Genomic DNA, 20,713 nt, shown 5'->3' on the forward strand with positions numbered 1-20,713 from the left:
TAGTGAAGAATGCTACTTAAGAAATTTAAGGAAATGGGATTGGTAAAGGACTATGAGCGAAGTAGTAGACCATCAGTACTCTTATGAAAAAACTGCAAGACATATCAGCTGCTATGCAATGTAGTTCCAACAAGTCCATGCGAAAATTGATCCAACAGTTGCATATCAATGTAAAACTTCCACTTAATAGAAGTGGTTCAAAAGCAATTGACCACAGACTGTGGATAGCGAGTTCAATCCTGTGAATAACTTCAACAGTTTCTAGCAGACATTTCTGACAATATTTTTGATTATGTTATAATACCGATGAGGCATAGTTACATTTATCAGGGTATGTACATGCTCAGAACTCTTGTTCTGCCAACACTCCACATGCCATACATGAAATTTCTCTACATGACCAGAAAATTAGGGTATGAACTGCAATATTCAGGAGAACAGTATGACCAATATTCTCTGCAGAAAAAATAAATTCAGCTCATTATTGTGAAATCATTCACTAGTTCATTTTCCATGAACTACCAAGAATGAAATTAATACTGCTTGGATTCAACAGGACAGTGTGACGCATATATAGCCAGGCAATCCATTAAGTTACTGCAAGATTTTTTTAGAGCTCAGTTAAGGACTTGTGGCCACCTCAATCTCTGGATTAAACCCACCCAATTTTTATTTCAAAGGTTATATAAAAAGTAATGTTTATCAAGGAAACCTCCACAGCCTCCGGAAACTTCAAACTATTATTTGTGATTTCACTATGAATAATCAGAAAGAATAACTTGTAACAGAACAAGAAGTTGTATCGAGAACACATGCAGATGTATCTGAAAGTTCATCAGGATCATTTCCAACTACTGTACAGTAAATCAATGTTATGTATTGATGTACTACTGTATGACAGGTGTATAGTTACTTACGCAATATATATATATATATATATATATACATACACGAGGCATATGCATAAAGAGCAGTTTGGCCATTAAAAAAATTTAAAATCATGAGAAAAGGGTTTTACTTACAGTTTTAGTTTACCACATACCTATTCCACTTTTCCACATAAAGCCATTCAGTTCTAACCACTTTTTGGTGACGCTGCACCAGTTTCTTTAAACACTTTGCATAGAAGTTCGCCACCTGGGAAATGAACCAGTTGACAACAGCAATCTTGAGTTTCTTGTCGTTTTCATACCGTTGTCCATCAAGCCACTTTTTCAAATGCAAGAGGAAACTATCGTTAGGTGCAAGGTCGGAACTATATGGAAGGTGGTCAACAAGTTCCCAACAAAAATCTTGAATCTTCTTGGTTGGTTGGTAAGGTCGCAGGACGGCAGTTTCCCACGTCATCGATTTTGGATCACACATCTCAGTTTGGTGAGCGTTTTGTAGTACACATCAGCTGTAATTGTTGATTCACGTTCCATGAAATCAACCAAAATGACGCCCTTTTCGTCCCAAAAAACAGTAGCTAACATTTTTTGACTAGAGTACAGAGACTGCTTAAACTTTTCAGTTTTGGGAAACCTGAATGGCACAACTGCATTGACTGTTGTAGGATATCAACATCTCGTCACACGTAACACTGTGGAAAAACAAATCATCTCTATCTTGTTGATAGTAGTCCAAAAATGCTCATCCACTGCACATTCTTTGACCTTTGAGTTGGTTGGTGAGAATTTTCAGTACCCAACTTGCACACAATTTGTAATATCCGAGCTTTTCTGTGACAATCATATAGCTAGAGGTGCGTTCAACATGATGAAATTCAGCCAGTGCACTAATAGTCAATCGCCAATCACATCACAGTTTTTGGGTCACTTGTTCAACAATTTCATCAGTCTGAATACTGGGCCTGCCACTCCATTCTTCGTCATGCACATTTGTGCGGCCATTTTTAAAGTCTTGACAACATTGTCTAACCTTTCCTTCACTCATTACTGTATGTCCATACACTAGGCACAACTCCCGATGAACTTCAGCAGCTGAAGATTCTTTTACACATAAAAATTGAATCACAGCGCGCACTTCACAACTGGCAGGAGAAACAATTGTTATGAACATTGTGATCTGTATTCACTGGAAGGCAAACTACTACAAAATCAAAACAACAGCAGTGGCTTTGTAAATAGCCAACAGATGGACCTGCATGCATGATACTGTGTTCATACCCGGTAATATTTAAAAATAGGCCAATGGCCCTTATTTTATGAATATGCCTCGTACATAAGTGTGTGGAACCATTTTTGTTAGTGAAATTTATTTTTTTTTTATATTAGCCTAAACAGGTGGTGGAGCAGTATTGAGCAGACTCATTATTCAGTTTCCATTTACCATAACACCTTGTATAGATGTACTTTCTTTTTTCTGGAAATTTCATATTTTTTTATACTGTTTTATAAAAAAATTGATTTTCTGATAAACATCAATGGATCATTTTTATAACCAAAATGCACATCTGATAATTTTTTTATTTACTTTCACAAATGATTAATGAGAATTGTATTATAATTAATTTCATTATTATACTTAATTACAAAGATTATTAAAAACATTTAAAACAAAGATTATTAAAACATTTAAAATTATAGGAAAAAACAATTGCAGGAAAAACTAATGTGATGCAGATGTAATCAATAACTAATCTTAATCACTGATCAAATTAAGTAAACTTACGTAAAGTACACTATTAAAAAATACAAAAGTATTTCAAAATTACATATAAATTCTTGTACTAACACAGCAGCAAACATATTTTTACATCTACACTGAAACTATGGAATACAAAGTTTATAAAAACCAACTTTAAAAATAATATAAATAAGTTATTAATGGATATGTACCCTTTAAGCTCTTTTTCAATTCAACAGAATAAAAATTGATAAAACATTTTCTGTGATCAAAACTAATTCCAAAGATTGGGCAGGAAGGTAACAATTATAACTAATACTGGTATGCACAATCTACTCAGATTTAATCCTTGGTTTAGGAAGCCAGTAACATATATTCAAATCATAAATTTTAAAGCACCTATCGATAAATAACAGGAGAAAAAATGACAGATTATAGTCAATAATCAAAACTGATACCATCTCATTTTGAAACACGCATGCAAACCTCTACACTAATTAGCTAGCCATTTAAAATATACACCACAGCCCTTATGTTTTAACACATACCGCAATTAACAAACCACTTCAAGTGAAAAATTCATCTATTTTTCAATAAAAATATAATTTAATGATATTTTTACTAAGGCTAAGTATATGAGTATCAGTAATGGTTGGGCGATTCACATTATTAACGGCAGGTTTTTATTTTCTGGATAATGAAGGATACCCTTAGTGAATTAATTGGTAAAAAAATGACTGATTAAGTTGCGATTACACTTTCTCAGTGGTAATATCAATGAAACGGAAAATATTTAATCGACTTCACATAAAATTGAATAGTACGCTAAAGTCCATTAAGTACAAATAACATTTATTGTTATGTTTATGTTAGCAGTATAATGTGAATAAAACGAACTTAATCAGTTCATTGAAGCTTCAGCAATCAAGAAGGCTAAGAAGGTGACTAAAACTTACTATAACGTGACTACATCCAGGTAATACTGTTCCACAAGTCAGATACGGTACAAGAGAATTTCATAGTAGGTAATCACTTACAACAAAAACTCAAATAACTTACAGCTAAATAACACAAAAACAATTGCTAAAAAAAGTTTCTTAACACTACGAATAAGGTTATGTTTAGGGAAATTTAGTTATGTAAAGCGTAAACCAGACTGTTGATGAAGTACTATTTACTTCCGAAATCAAAATTAGTCCTTAAGAAATACGTAATTATAAATTAACACACTTTAAATAAGGGCGACAATTTTAAAAATAATATAATAAAATTTATTATGGGCAAACCTAATTTTGTTTTACGGTTTCAGAATGAATAATATGCACAACTGGAAAAAATTTATTTATCGCTTCTGTTCAAATTATCATCTTAACTTGAAAGTTATGGCTGCTTCCAGTGCTGTGTCGAGTTCAAGCTCTAAATCTAATGAAAAGGGTAATGGATTAATACTTTATTTTAATCATTATTCATTCTACGCACAAAAGGTAAGTGTTAAGAAATAACAATAGTTGAATTAATATTTAAATTAACTGTAAAGTTAATGTAATAGCAAAACTTAACCAGACGTTTGAACTACCTGAGGTCATATGCTGCGAAATTGTTCAGTACCACCAACAGTTATACGCTATGAATTCCATAAATTAAATTAATACAATACATTATAGCATGTCCATTACATTAAATTAAGTAAGAAGTACAAAAGTTACAAAACAACAACGTTTACAAACAGTAAATACAAATCACATGATTACACAAGATGATAAGTGTGTAAAGTGCAATTACCAACTGAATTCGATAATTTCCCATTGTTTCATACGTGTGAACGATAGTTTGATTGCTTGTGGTGGGATTGATTCCAACCATTGATTTGTGTATTCATAAAAGAGTTTTTTACGAAAAAAATAAAATACTCATTTTTGTGAAGTTTATTGATATTGTTAAGATATTTTTATTCTTTTAAAATATTCTATTTCGTTTAGCGTAGTACTCGAACCTAATCCCTTCTCTTCATCACAATAAAACGCATAAGCAAATGCAAGACGTTGTGGTAGGTCACTTTCCAAGGCTAAGGTTGTGCTGAACATTTTTTCTACTTTATGAATTGTAGTCATTTTACTGATAGGCCAATAAGTACAAATGAACTTTCAGACAGGAAATATTCTTCAATAATTAACTTAATTTATTACCGAAGCATGAATATGATATAACCGAATAGTTTATATTGCTAATATATTTTTGAATCGAAACTAAAAGAATCTTTCAGTAATGAATTTTGTTGTTGAAATAAATTAGTTATTTCTTCAAAATACTAGACAATCAGTTTGCTTGTTATTATTTTCTAATATTCTTACTGTTATTAAATTTTGGATGGGTAGGTAACATGCTGTCTAATTAAGAAATTATAAAATTATTTCAATGTCAGTATAGTCTATAATATAAAGAAATATGTTTGTTCCTGAAATATGTTTGTATTTATTTCAGGAATTCCTATATCCATTTCTGGCCCACAAAATCTTGTCATTGGAAATCATATGGGTTTCTTTTCTTAAACTTGCTTCATTATAAAAATAAATTATTCTTCTCTTGGTTGATGTGTTAATAATTATTAAAAATAATTTATAATTTAGTAAAAACTTATATAACAGACAAAAAGAATTTACATAGACTTTCCAAGAAAGTAAACATTTTAATATTTTTACACATAAAACTTAATTTTATAACTTTATGCGCTTCACTGTTACCAGTTTGTTAAATGCATTAACTTGTTGAAGGTTCAGAGTCATAAAAACACAGCAGTTTTAGTTCATCAACTCCTTGATTGCAAACGGGAGATTTTTTCTTTGATTATGCTCCAAAGGGATAAAGCACAATAATGAAGTTTGTTAACTTATGAAATGTTAACACTTTCTTCAAAACTGTGATCTTATCAAATGTTGAGATAGCTGCCGATGTCATTACAGGTGGGTGGGTGGTCGATTTTCTTATAAAAGTAGGGAGTTTGTTTACACCAAAAATACACTTCTGGTGTCAATTAATTAAGTAAATTGCACACTCATTGGTGAAGGAAACCAATTTCCATGATTAAATATTTGGAAAATGCCTTAGAATGCTTGGCAACAAGTTTCCCTTAAAGGATGTCCTGATGACACAAGCAGGCTTTTAAATGTTTAAATCAAGATCTTTTTTCATTTATTTTTGTTTAGTTTGAACAGGGTATGTTCATCTCTTAAGAGCTTTCCCTGGTCAATTTAACAGGGATTGTAAACAAGATTCCTGAACAATATTGGAGCTATCTAATTGGCTCAAAATATGTCCAGATTGTTTCAAATCAAGAACTGACCTGTTGGGAAAGAATTCTTTCCCATTTTTGGATTGTTAGTACCAATGAAGCTTCCATACCAAAACTCTGAATGAATCTGCCTCTGTTTTCATAGTCTTATGAATATATAACACACTTCTAACAAACCTGCTAGGTCAATGAAAGCAGCTGATTTAACTTTTAGCCATTTGATGACATACAGTGTCAGCAATCTATTTGTTTTATCATGGAAAGGGACTTTATGGCCACTTTCTAGAGGCTTTTTTTTAGTTAGAATGGATATAGTGTGAGTCAGGTCAAAAACAACCTAGTGGAGGATCATTAAAGAATAAAGAAAATGGGTGAATACTGGGAAAGTTATGAGCTATTCATCATTATGTTACAAAACCAGCAAACAATTCCATTTGGTAGAAGAAGGTAAAATCTGCACAGAAAACTGGAATATATAACTAAATGACTGAATTTTTTTTTTATCAGTTACTTCTCCTAATGAAAAATCAGGGGAATTTACCCCTGTATTTTTTATACCACCATCTTTGTGCAGATAATCTCGACCAACATCTTAGATATCGCCCCAAGAACCTATCGACCATGAACACTATATGTTTTGCAGTGTCTTCTTGTCTACAGTAGTCATACTCGTGGAGAGTCTCAATGGCCATGTGCACAATGAAGCAACTTTGACCAGTCAGGAATTGAGTTAACCCATATCCCAGTTCTCCATGTTTGCAGTCCAGCCAACTCTGGAGGCCCAGGATTAGTTTATTGGTCCATCTAACTCTCATTGACTGATCCTATATCTCCTGCCACTTGCAGACAAGCGATCCCTCCATATCCGACTTACTTGCCCCTGTGACCATCGACCTGTGACCCATCGTGACCAGGGATCAAATCAAAACACGTTCACAAGTTTTTATAATCAAAGGCATGGAATTTATAAGAACTTTATAGAATAATGATTTTCATTATTTTCCTTAGTTTTAAAAGCCTATTACAAACATCAATATTTTGCAACAAAACATACAAACATTTTCTAGTATGAGAAGTTGTTTAAGCTACATAATTAATGAAATGAATGGCCCAAGAGATGGTGCATGTTAAGTGTGTTTTGCTCGGTTAACATGTAGCCTCTATATATAGAAAAAGCAATAGGTATTGCCTCTATATATGCAATACTTATTGCTTTTTCTTTTATAATTGTAAGTTACTAATATATAAAATATATCCTAGTTATAAGTTTAATATGTATATTTAAATTAAATACTTATAAATAAAAGTAATATATGTGTGTAAAAAACAGTTAATGTTTCTGATTGTGTTTAAATATGTTCTGTTTTGTTTACTGAATGATTTTTTTACAGGTGGTAATGGCAATGATGGAAAAAAAATTACCATTTAAACCACATAATGTTGATATAACTAGAGGTGAACAGTATCAGTCATGGTTTTTAGAGATAAATCCTAGAGGGGAAGTGCCTGTTTTAGTTGATGGTGTTAAAACTATACCGGATTCAGCTAGAATTATTGATTATTTAGAAGATAACTTCAGTAATGGTTTGTATAGTTTTTTTATTATTGAGAAGTTATTTTAGTTTTATTATTTATAAAACTATTAATCATCGACATAATTTACTAGGATGTATCATTCTTACCTTTAACAGTAGTCTTTCTCAAAGATCCTTATTTACAAAAAATAATTTTTGACAAAATAAGTTTGAAATATTTTTCTTTATTTTTATATCTGTTTATAGTCATTTTTATTAATAATGATATTATTTAAATCTATTATCCTTTTAGGTAAATTTCATAAGAAAGCTACCTATTGTAATGGATAACGTGATTCAACTTCTGGAAAATTTTGACATATCTTCGCATTTCACATCTCCAGACCCCAAAACCACCATCAGCTCAAAAGTTTATATATACATATTTCACTTTCTTGTAGACCCAATACCTGCCGTAATTTTGTGCCAATCACTTTCAAATTGTTCCCTAAAAAAAACTTGACCCAAAATCTCAGTCGAGTTCATTAATGGCCAAAATCGGACCATGGGGCTAGAAATGGGTTGGCTTTTTGAAAAACAAAATGTCGCCATAATATTATTATTTAAGTAAAATATCGAATTCAGTTAAAGTTCTTACTATTTTTTGGATAAGGTTCTAAAACTTATCTAAGTAAAGTTTTTTGATATAACCAACCATTAGCCCAGGGGATGGAAAAAATTGGATTTGAAGACAAAAAAAAACTATACCTACCTGTACAGTATTGAATCGGTTTAAAGTGATCGTTAGTCCTCTAAACATTACCTAAAACTATTTTCTGAAGCAATATTTTATATAACCAACTCTTACGGCAAGGGATGACCAAAATTTTTCTGGAATTGTAAGAAAATAGGCTTGTCATATACTAAACATGTGAAACTTTTTTTCACACGCAACCATTGTCGTATTGAGTAAATGTGAAGTTTTTCTTAATTTTAAGGTGGAAATCTTTTTCATCTCCTACTAAGCACTGGTGAAATCTACCTCCGCCTTCTGGCATGCTGAAAGTGATTTATTTTGTATTTGTAAATTTTTTTTGTCTCTTATATTTGGAAGTATAATGGTCTGAGTATTAGTGTAAACTGTTTTAGAAGAAAGTTTTGTCAAAAATGGATGCCAGCAAATTGAATAATTGATAGAAAAATAATCTTTCATATAGTTTTTAATAGTTTATGTTAACATTATAACAGAAAAAGCACAGATTTGAGTAACATTTAATTAGATTTAAGGTGCGATCGGTTATAGTATCTTGAACACAATTAGCTGAAAATTATATTGAATTTTGTACTTTCTATAATTACTGGCATTCCAGATTCTAATATTATAGAGTTATTCGTCCAAAAGAAATTAAATTTTTTTAAAACTATTACATTCAAGAACTTGCTCACTTACTAGTGGAGTCATCAGTTTTAAGACACGTTTCATGTCCCAGTCACATTTCAGTTGTTATGTGATAACAGTTTGTACAGTTGCAATTTATTAATTTATTATATCTTTCCTGCTCTCAAAAACGTTTCTCATAAACGATTAGTAGTTTGAATTTTTATTTCATGTGTCTAAAATTTGATAAGCTTTTAAAAATCAACTTCATTGCAATATTTTAAAGATAAAAATTATAAACTTTACCTGTGTTTGAGCTAGCTTTTGTTCATTTTAAGTCTCTGCAGAAACTGCTGCTGTGAGCAATATTGTTGAATCATTGGATGCACTGCACTAATGTTTGAATCAAATTCTGAAAGGTCACATACCTTTCAGTGCTGCATCCATTTGCAACATGAAACTGTGTTCCTGCTTCAGTCTCTGAAAAATATTAAAATGAGTGAAATGTAGCTAAGATGCAGGAAAAATTGTATAAAAATTGTACCTTTAAAAATGTTAAAATACCTTTACAAGTAGTTTAGTTGATTTTTTAAAACTTTTCAAATATTAACCAAGATTATAATATCAATTTCAGTTTTAACACTTATTTTTCATACATAATATTATAGTATTCATTTTTTTTTTTTTTGTTAAAATATCTTGTATAAATTGTAGTACGGAGATATGTTGTACAACTGTATTAAACAGCTGTTACAGGTCCCTAATCTCATAGATTGGAAAAATATAAATTTAATTTAATCTGAATCTTAAAAAATATCCATTTAAGAATTCTCTCTAATAAAATTCACTTCCTGATTTGGGCATCAGTGATTCTTTTATATTTATTCAGTGTTTTTTTGTTTAGGTTTTTAAAAGTGTTACATCAAAGCTACTATGTAGGATTACTGTGAGTATCTGAAAAAAATGCTCTTTGTAAGAGGTATATGCTACTTAAAAATATAGTTTTAAAGAAAGGAAATTTTTTTTGTTCATTGAATATTGTTTTCCATGTTGGCATATTAGTTTCAAAATCAGTGTTCATCAATAATTTAGCTCTATTTCAAAAGAATTTTATTTTTTTTACATTATGAACAGTTAAGGAATTATAAAAACTGAAATATCAGTAATCTCTAAAAGTTGTTACATCTTTTTTTTTTTCTGATGACCCTTTACAATTGAATTGTAGAAGATGATGAGTTATTCATTACTGTTTTAATGTTGTTATTTGTAGTTGGCCACAATATTTCAGATATCTATTAAATTTGTTCATACTTAAAAATATATTCACAAGTGACATTTCCTTTTATTTAACAAATTTAAAACAAGTATATTTCATAAGAGGGATTTTTACACAAACTGTCTAATGAAAAAAGTCCACTATTACTTACAGTACATAAATAAAAATTATAATGGTTAACGATTTTAAGTAAAAAAAAAACATTAATTCATTTTTAGAAACAAAAGAAAGAATTGTGTTATTGAATGAAAAACTTTGGAATTAGAAATTGCTTCTCTTCCAAAATGTATTTAAAAACAAAAAAAAATAAAAAGTAGGGTGTTAAAATGAAATAAAAAGTAGTTGCAAACTTTTATTAGGCGTCAACTCATGTAATGGGTATATATTCATTGATACTTGTAAAATTGAGACCGATTGTTTGATACCTTGTTCATAAAAAATGATACTCTTATTTTAATGTTATAGTGCTGTAAACAAATATAAATTCTCAAATATGTTACTTTCCTTTAAAATGTTATTGTTAAAAAAAAAATATGGTCCTAAACTTAATTAAATCTTACAACACATTTATTCAAAAATACGTATTACGTCCCAAACATCTGGTTTGTATATTTTTAGCCTAAACCAATCAAATGGTTTAGGCAATTTAAACTGATTGATTTTATGTAGTTATTTATATTTCTCAGTAACTACATTTGACTTGTCGATTGCAGATAATTACACAGTCCTGAGAACTGATTGAGAATTCAAAATTAACTATTTTTCATGAATTTACAAATTTAAGAAAATTTGAACTTAATATTAAACTTATTTTTTCAAATATTAATTTTATTTTATAAAATGTTATCAACCACTGATAGATATATTTAATTAATATTAAGTTAAGTAATGTTCAGGAATTCTGTGTTATTATTTTCAGATTGTGTAAAAAACATTTTTTTAACAATAGTAACAGAATTTTTTTTGTAATTTTAGGAGATACTCCTCGTTTGATGCCTACAGATCAAGGACCACAAGTACGTCAGAAGATTGAACATTTTCGTGACATTATTGATCAATTACCAGCAAATGTAATAACAATGGGTTCATTTCTACATCCAGAATTTGCACCTAATCCAAAGCTTCCATTTATTGCACCTGTGCGGAAACATTTATTAAGTTAGTGTTTGTTATTAATATACTTTTGTTTGTTGATATACTGCCCGACAACATATTATTAGCCCAATTGCTGTTTGGCTGATTGATTACAGTTTTTTCAGAATAACACCAATCACCTCTGATTTTCACTGACCTAATAGACATTTAAATTTTTAAAAAAACAATTAACTATGCTATTATGCAAAATACCTATAACGAAATCAATGGAAAATTAAAAATAAAAATACTAATTCATGAACAAAACCATTCAAGGTGAATGGCGGCTTTATTTGAAATAGTGGAAAAGAAATTATTAAATTCTTCTGATACCTGAATAGCGGATGAGTAACAGAAGTTGAATCCTTTTGTATTTTTAATAGTTATCGAACCTGTTCAAACCCAATTTTACTTTCAGAACTCTATACAGAACTTCAGGTTTTGTTTGGATTTAATATTAAATTATCATAACATAATCTTTTAGCAGTACGAATAACTTTAGTATAAATTTTTTTGTAGTTTTTCAAACAATTCTGGTTATCATACAAATTATACTTGAAAAATTTACAGAGATTTCTTAGCATAGAGCTAGATTTTACAGTCTGTTTAATAATTCATGCATTTTTATTTTTATTTTTAAACTGTTTCTTTTTTATTACAGGGCATACTAGAAAAAAGGCCTTCTGTAAAGTATTAGTAAAATTGTTAAAATTCTTATCAAAGCTAATTTTGTTATTACTTTCCCAATTTACTTGTGACCGCAATGTTCTCAAATAACTAATTGAATTTTTATCGATCATGCTTTTAAAGAAATGAAAGCATTCATTGTTTTGTCGCCTGCTTTCATTTATGAATGATGTTATTTGTATTCAAAAATTGTGATCTAAAAAAATCATAATCTGCACAAGAGGATTGAAAATTGTCTTCAGCTAAATTTGCAAAAATATTGTGTATACAGTTGACAGACCCTTGAAATTTTAGTGTTCCCAAACTGAGTTAGTAGGTTATTCATCACATGACTAAAAATGTCTAGAAAGTTAACTTAAAAACTGTACACGTTATGACATTGAACGTTTTAAGAATTTTAAAAAGAGTTACTGAATGTAGAAAAGCTTTTAAAGAACCAGAAATAAATTACCGTAATCAGTTAATTATTATTATTTATTATGTGTAGTTTTCATGTGCACAAAATTTAAATTTGTTCCGTTATTGTTATTTATTACATTTTATATAAGTATGTTTGTATTTTCTAATATGATCTGTCTAATTAAACTTCTGTTTGTATTAAATAAAATTTTTACCATTATTATTATGTTTTATTGAAATTTAAAAAGTTCAAGAGTATAACGTTTTGTTTAGAATTAAGAACTAAAGTGATGTACTGTTTACATTATTGTTTGAACTGTACACTGATATAATTTCTTTAAAATTTTTACTAAATAATCATGATATAGTATACGTATTTATTAATTTTATACTACTCTGCTTTTATATTGTTCCATATATTTATTATAATTGTATATATTGTTTTATACGTTATTTAAAAAGAATGTGTAAATACAGTACATTTTTAAAGGTTACTGTACAAAGGCTTTGTTCCAACAGCTGGGCTTACAAATGCATATGTTTTACATATTTTATTCTGCATTTCAAAATCTTTTGTCATAGTTATTTCCTAATTAAGTAGTGTACATATTTATTTTGTTTAATTCTACGTATTTTTTGCGTTATTAATTTATTTACAATCATTTGTAATTTTTTAGGTGCTGATGAAAAGACTGGTGAAATGTTAAGATCTGTGGCTGAAAAACAACCGCAGTTAAAGGATATATTATTGAAAAAAGTTGAAGCTCATGCTCAGAACCGTACTAGAATAATTACTAAAGAAGGATTTGAAAATTTACTTCATGAAACCGATAGTGTTTTAACTGAAGTTGAAAAGGAATTAGAATTACATAAAGGTTAGTTAATTGTATTTTTGTCAATTTATTAACTGTTCAGCTAAAATGTATCAGACAGTACTGAAGGGAAATGGATCAAAAATTAAGAAAGAAAAGATATGGGAATAGAGAAAAAGACTGTCTGCTCTTTTCCCAGTAAAGAAATATGGAATAGGCAAACAGTCTTCCCAAGGGAGCACTTTATAGACTCTTCCAGACAGTACATCGATCCTGCTCACAATCCCCCATGAGACTGGGATATCAGTACCCAGGATGGAAACAGCATATTACTCAACAATTTTCCATTGACCATTTCTAATAAATTCTTAAACAAATTCTTTTCACTTTAGTGAATTCATCTGACAACAGGCTCAGGCTTTCTTATAGAAAAGTCTGTCTCACTTGTTCTGACAATTTTGTGGTCCACGGAAGAATTTGACTGAACTATGAACTTTTGTCAGACCTCCTGTCCAGAAGGTATTAAAGTTAATTTTATTAGAAATTAGTAGTGATTTTATTCTAAGTCAGTAATATTTCTGTATATGTTTTACCTATATATAAATGCAACATTTTCAAAAAAAAGACCAAACAGTGCACAGAGTGTGTTGTGACAACTGACTCCAGCTAGCAGCAAACTTTGGAAACATAATGCTGTTTGCTATGTCATGTTATCACTGTGAGTCATTTAGCAACTATAGCTAAAGCAAATATGTCTAGAAACCTTTTGCTGGATTATTAACTAAGTGAATATGAGAAATTTGAAGGACTACTGTGTTTAATTTGTTTTAAACCCTATAAAAAAATTATAGAGCCATTTCTAATCTTCAGCAAGCATCTAGAGAGGAATGTATTAGTAGTTGATTGCAGTATCACAAATGGTTTACTTACTTTAAAGTGAGCAGATCATTGACAGATTAATATCTCAGACCTGATGTCTTTCTATCAACAGACAATCGCATCAAAGCAGTTCATGCTATGATTCATGAAGATGCCATACAATCCAAGAAGCTGTTGAAGAAGGATATAATAGAATCATACCTCATTATTTTAAGACAAAAATTTGACATACATCACCTTGCCACAATATTTATGCATTGTTTGTTGACTGATGATCAGAAAGAGAGCTGTGTTAACATCTTGATTGTGTCATTGCTGATGAAAACCTCCTGTAAAACATAGGAGATGAGGCAAGTGTTTGTGGCTATGATCTCATAACAAAGGTAAGTATGCCTAAAAAGATTCCCTCATTTTTCTCAAACATCAAGGTGTTTATTTATTTGTTTTTACTGGTACAGTAATTGTTACAGTAGTTGTTAATTATGAATTTGTTCCGTATGGTCAAACAGTAAGCAAGAGTTTTGTCTAGATGTTATAAGATGTTTGAAGGATGCTGTATACAGAAAGAGGTCTGATCTGAAGGAAACCAGAATTGGATGTTATAGTACGATAGCATGCCGGCTCAACATCACTTCTTATCCACAACTACTGGGTGAAACATGAGACAACTATTCTGTCACACCTACCTGACTTTCTGAATTCAGCCCCAGCAAACCTTGTTTATCAAACTTAACTCAATCTTGAAAGAACATAATTTTTAAACCACAAAGGAGATTAAGGAAAATACTCTTAAGAGAACTGTGTGCCATCCTTAAAATCATTATAGGAAATATTAAATATTCCAGAAAGGGAAGAACATTATGACTGGTATACTGCCAGTGGAAGATACTACTTTGAGAAGATACTACAAACCTTAATAAAATTTTAAGAAAAGTAATAAGTTTTTATTGAAAAAATTAGTCTTCTTTGAGCATACCTCATATGTTATTTATTTAGACAATTCACATTATGCAATCCAGATATAAAGTGTTAGTTATTTATTTATGTAACTGTCTTAAAGGTTTTACAAAATTATAATTTAAAGTGTCAGTTACAATTTTATTATAAAATATAAAACTATCTGTCATATGTCTCGATGAGTTTAATCATAGCGATTGATAACTTCATTAATATTTCTTCAATAATTACTTGCATAAATGCAATTCTGATTTTTTTGTTTTTATTTCCTGAAAGAGCTTTTCAAGATCCCCTCTTATTATAAAGAATGTATATTCAGAAAAAAAATTTTTGAAAGGAATGTATAAATAAAAATGAGGAGAGGAAAGTTTGGAGATTGTGAGGGTCATTAACTACAAGAAATTACCCAGTCACCAAATTAATTGTGCAAAAATTATCATTATGCAGTTAACGTTGCTGAACAAGCAATTTCTCCATTCTGTCATTTTATTTCATTGATAATACTGATATATAATGCTATGAAGTGTATAAAAATATCTTGGCAATTCTTAGGGGTTTAAGAATGAGAGGATTGTTATCTACTGATAATGGCACAATAACCAGATTTTTCACCGCACTTGATTGAGATGTTTGTGGTGTGCAGGTTTTCAGAAATCATATTTTTCCTATTCTGACTTGATGTACAGTTTAAGGTGTTAAAATAAACGTAGTTTAAAATTCAGATTTCTGTTGACAATACTGTAATTTTTTTCTTTACAAGTATATTGTTACTTATCAGTAATGGATGAGCCTTTTTACAGCTATTGTATGAAATAAGGAGAAGCCCTATGTTTTGGCATAGGAAAGTGTTGAACATCAGCAGAAATGATCCATTAATTTAATTTTTTTATTCCTTAAATTACACTTATAGACAAAAAAAAAATTTATTGTTTCTCTAAGTGCGATACCATTTTTCTTGAATTGCTTTTTTGCGTACATTACATATCTGTAATGATACCATTTCTTGAATTGTTTTTTTTTGCATACATTACAGATCTGTAAATACAATCTTTCTTTCACCCTTAGTTTTAAATAAATTATGCTTAAAAAAAAAAGGAAATACATAGTTAAAATCTGTAAAATTTATAATTTTGCATGGCCGTACCTGTGTTAGAATGATTTTGCTGATTCTTTTCAATTATAAATAGTCTCAGGCCCATCCCGAATTAATGTCCAACAGTAACCGACTAGCATGTTAGTATTCTGTATCCCTTTATTACTGCTTTCCATCACCGAAATGTGTTGGTGGAAACATTCACTATGGTCATCACTTATGTCTCCAAGGTTGTCTGGGGAAAAATCCAGATCTGAGTGGAGGAAATGTATTTTCAAAGACATATTACATCCTGCAGCTCTGTATAAAATGAGAAGTTGATTAACAATATCGTAATTGTTGGATTTTTGTTTGCCGAGAAACGTTTTGCAAACGTCTTTAAATGAAGCGCAAGCTGCACTTTCTACATTATTTAGCATTGAGTTAAATTCATCATCTTTGACCAACTCTCTTGTTTGAGGACCATCAAGTATTCCTTCTTTAATTTTTCCTTCACTTATATTCAGAAATTTCTCCCTGATGTACAAAAATCCAGGACTATCCTTCATTGATTTTACAAAATTTTTCATTAGTCCTAGCTTGATATGAAGACGGGGTAAAACATTTTTTTGGGTTCAACTAAGGGCTCATGAATAATATTTTTTCCCATTTGGAGTTAAGCTGTCTCGTTTCTTCCACTCTTTGGTAACATAATGTTTATCCCTAGCTCTGCTATCCCATTCGCAAAGAAAACACATGTACGTAGTATAGCCAACTGCATGCCTAACAAAATAGCTATAACTTTCAAATCACCACATATGTTCCAGCTATGTTTTTTTTATAATTTATTTTTTCAAGAACCTCTTTCATCACATCGTATGTCTCTTTAAAATTAATACCATAAGTATCAAAGAATATTTGTTACCGTTGTGCGGTAGAACCAATTTTAAACTATGCTTGGACAAATTTATGAAAAGGCATCAGTCCTCAGGTTTATGAACTTGCCCTAAGTGCAAAATAAGCTCATCAATATACGTGCAATAAACCAAATTATTTTCATCAATAAAGTACTGAGAAAGTTCTTTTTGTCGGCTTTGAAAGCCCAAAAATTTTTGTATTTTTTTGAAGTACATTCTAACCTTGTAGTCTTGATCCTAACAGTTCAGCTTGATTTTTTGATAAATTTAAATCCCTAACCAAGTCATTTAATTCACCTTGTGATGTAAGATGTGGCTTAATGAAAGATAATTCAAAATCAAAATCATTGTTGTCTTCTTCAGTACTGCCTGATTCTTCATCGCTGCTTTCAAAACATATATTCACAGGTGGCACAGAAACTGGAATAATTTCACTGTGAGGTACAGGCCTGATTGCAATGAAGGATATTTTACAGTATATTTAGATTTTTTAGAAATTCCAGACACACTTGTTAAACAAAAGTAACAATCAGTTACAAGATCCTTTGGTTCACGCCAAACCAAATGGCAAAGCCTTGCCATTTGGCATCCAAATGGATGCCAAACCTTTCAGCCATCCTCTTAAATATACAGAACAATTAGTGCACACTATATGAAGAGCCCACATCTTATCCTTATCACCAATTTTACACTGAAAGTACAAATGATATGCTTTTTTAATTAAAGTTATAATGGTTTTTCTATTTGATTTTACGGTAAACTCTCACCACATACATAACAAAAGGCATCCACATCATTTATACAATTTTGAGGCATTTTTATACATTGTACTGTTAACAAACTTAAGACTGAACAAAATGAATTCATTCCTAAATCCAGTGCTTAATACAAACAGCACAGCTGTGTTTTCAGCTACATGTTTTGATCTGCACAGACATGAGTAATCTTGTCCATGAAGGCTCACTCTTCAGCATTAGATATGATGACTATGATATGATTTAATTCTTTGTCTAGTATTGTTTATTTATAGCTTACAAATTATATTAACAAAGTTAAACAATAAAAAATGAGCTAATGAAATACAATATAGGAGCTTAAAATTCTAACTATTAATTTTCAGCGTTAAAAAACAGATTAAAATCATGTATTGCATGTTAGGAAATAAAAATTATGTTTGTCAGTGTTATATAAGTTTCAGTTCATACATTTCACCTGATATGTTAATAAGGTGCATTTGTACACGCATGTTTTCTTGATTTATGAGATTACTAAAAATGTATGAATAATTGCTCCTTAAATAGTGCTTTAAACATTTTTTTTTTCTAATTTCAGATGATAAAACAAAGTGGTTATGTACTGATAAATTTACGATAGCTGATATATCTTTAACCATTTTATTAGATAGATTATATCTATTGGGAATGGAGTCGTATTTTTGGACAAATGGTAAAAAGCCTTGTTTAGAAGAATATTATGCCAGGGTAAGACAGAGAGATTCTTACAAGAAAACTGTACCATCAAATATGTTACATTTAAAAACTTTTTTAGAAATGCAATCTCATCTTTTTATAGGTCTTAGTGCAGTCACATTAATCGCTTCATTATTTGGAGGTATGTTCTATATGAAGAAGAAGTAATTCCTTTAATGTACTCCTGTATTCTATTGTATGTTATTGTTTTTTTTAATGAATTCTTGCAGTTCTTTGTATTATGATGTAATGTTTTATCAGGAAAAAAAAATTAAAAAGCACTGAGCTTTTTGAATAATTTAGATACGTTTTGAGGGAATTTGATTATGAAATGGGTGGAAGAAAGCTTAGTTTATTCTAATTGTAATAACTATTTTTATAAAAATTTATGTACTATTATTGTATTATCATATAATGGTAGAAATTACATTAAATTATATTATATTACTTTTAAAATGAATATTTAGCTTATTTAATGTTAATTTTTTCTGATTGTACCTCCTTCATTTGAAATTATCCCATCCTTCATTATTCATACCTAAAAATGCAATATAATTTTTTCTGCTTGTTTGTGTTTGTTGTTTCTGAATCAACCTCAAGGAGGAGGTTGTGCTTACTACAGATATCACAGTTAGTTTTGTGTTTGTGAATTGTTTAGTGATCATTTATTTACTATGTACATTTTTCTGTAAAAACTCATACTGATTGTGGTTGTAAGTCTTATAATGTAACCGACAGGTTTTGTGTATATAATATTGTTTGCTTAAATTATTACTTTTTTAATTCTGATTTTGATTAAAATTAAATTATACATTTAAAAAAATTTCAGTCTTCTGTTGTAGCTGCTGTAATACATAACAAAGTACTGCTATTGGTAAAAAAATTACTGCCTTTTACTGGATTTATTATATTTTTTAACTTTTTGATGTCCCTCAATTCAAAAATAAAATCATGCTTAAATATTCTCTACATTTGTAAGTTTCTGCTTGGCTTTACACATCAATGACTGTTAGATTACAACTGTTGAAGTTCAACAGCTTGTAGTGATTTAAGGATTTGATTCTATTAATTGGTTATTGCATACCGTTTATTTAAGGGGAGTGAGCTTATCCAGATTTTACTCGCACATGATTTTGTTTTTTATTATAGAAATATACATTTTAAATAGTTTTCATTTAGACCTTACCCCTAAAAATGCTATTTTAATAATTTAATGATTAACTTGAAATTTTTAAAGTAATTTATTTCTGAATGAGATGTACAGGGTTAGAATAATTTCCTACTGTAATTAGATGGTTAGAGATAATATAACCTGCCTCTGAAAATTTTATTTCCATAAATTTTTTTTAAAATGTTACCGTTTCTGTGTTTGTGGATTTAAATTTTTTTCCAAAATAAACACGTCTAGGTAGAAATAGTTTTTAAACTTTATTTCTGAGGTAGACTGTATTTAAAAAAAAATTAATTGTCTTTTGTTCAAATAAACTAAATATTTTCATTTCAGGCATTTTAAGGAATATTTTATATTTTAAGATAAGTTAGTGTAGCAAAGGATTGAGACTGTATTATTTAATATGTTTTAACTATGAAAGGTGGCTGAAATGTAAAGGGAGAAAAAAAAGTTGCAAAAAGAAACAGGTGCTATCTATATTATACTTTCATTACCTTATTACTTCAGAGGATGATATGTATGAATGTAAATGAAGTCTAGTCTTTTACAATCTCAGGTCGGCCATTCCTGAAATGTGTGGTTAATTGAAACCCAACCACCAAAGAACACCATATCCACGATCTAATATTCAAATCCATATAAAAGTAACTGCTTTTACTAGTAATTTAAACCTCTCCCCTCTGAGTCCTTTTAAAACTCTCGACTTTGAAATCAGCTGATTTGCGATGACAAGTTCACCACTAGACCAACCTAGTGGGCTTAGTTACCTTACTACTAACATTCCAAAACTATTTGACTCACACCTTCTCATTTTCTGCCGGTCACTATTGTTGTGGAGTCAAGTAGCCTGCTATGTAACGTGTCTAAAATGTTATCATGATAAGGTAGATGACTTCCTTTTCAGTATTGTGACAGCAGATGGAACTCAGGTGTATCATTATGACTCGAAAGAAAAATGTTATTGCAGGAACACTGGTACTATGTTTCACCATAATCATAGAAATTCAAAACACAACTCTGCAAAATATTCTCTTGTTGGTGTTCTGGGATTCCAAACATACGACAACCTGGAAGCCGGGTCGACTGTAAATTCTGTGTGATACATATTTCCATTAATACATCTTAAGTGAT

The 20,713-nt window shown here is 29.9% G+C and overlaps 2 protein-coding genes across 3 annotated transcripts in view; one reads left to right on the forward strand and one right to left on the reverse strand.

Moving 5' to 3' along the window:
- The window catches only part of Myd88 (myeloid differentiation primary response protein MyD88), a 41,611-nt gene extending 37,196 nt beyond the window's left edge, over positions 1-4,415 (reverse strand). The window contains exon 1 of one of the 2 annotated variants that reach the window (XM_075368933.1): positions 4,205-4,415. The gene's annotated coding sequence lies outside the window, so the exon portion shown is untranslated. Of the gene's footprint in view, positions 1-3,584; positions 3,738-4,204 lie in introns of those variants that run through there. The other variant, XM_075368934.1, reaches the window with a different exon arrangement.
- On the forward strand, positions 3,547-18,867 carry Gdap1 (ganglioside induced differentiation associated protein 1). The gene is made up of 6 exons (XM_075368935.1): positions 3,547-3,653; positions 3,938-4,112; positions 7,309-7,501; positions 11,061-11,243; positions 12,983-13,180; positions 18,275-18,867. Exons 2-6 carry the CDS (start codon positions 3,939-3,941, stop codon positions 18,577-18,579), a joined length of 1,053 nt encoding a protein of 350 aa, XP_075225050.1. The 5' UTR covers positions 3,547-3,653; position 3,938; the 3' UTR covers positions 18,580-18,867.
- The last annotated feature ends 1,846 nt before the right edge of the window (positions 18,868-20,713 follow it).

The sequence above is a fragment of the Lycorma delicatula genome, chromosome 6 (assembly GCF_047948215.1).
Source record: "Lycorma delicatula isolate Av1 chromosome 6, ASM4794821v1, whole genome shotgun sequence".
Taxonomy (NCBI): Eukaryota; Metazoa; Arthropoda; class Insecta; order Hemiptera; family Fulgoridae; genus Lycorma; species Lycorma delicatula.

Bases quoted from the DNA above. Each gene is read 5' to 3' on its own strand.
- Gdap1 (XM_075368935.1), top strand. From the start codon at position 3,939: ATGAATAATATGCACAACTGGAAAAAATTTATTTATCGCTTCTGTTCA. The intron at 7,502-11,060 runs GTTTGTATAGTT...TTGTAATTTTAG, and splicing joins AGAAGATAACTTCAGTAATG to GAGATACTCCTCGTTTGATG. The intron at 11,244-12,982 runs GTTAGTGTTTGT...GTAATTTTTTAG, and splicing joins TGTGCGGAAACATTTATTAA to GTGCTGATGAAAAGACTGGT.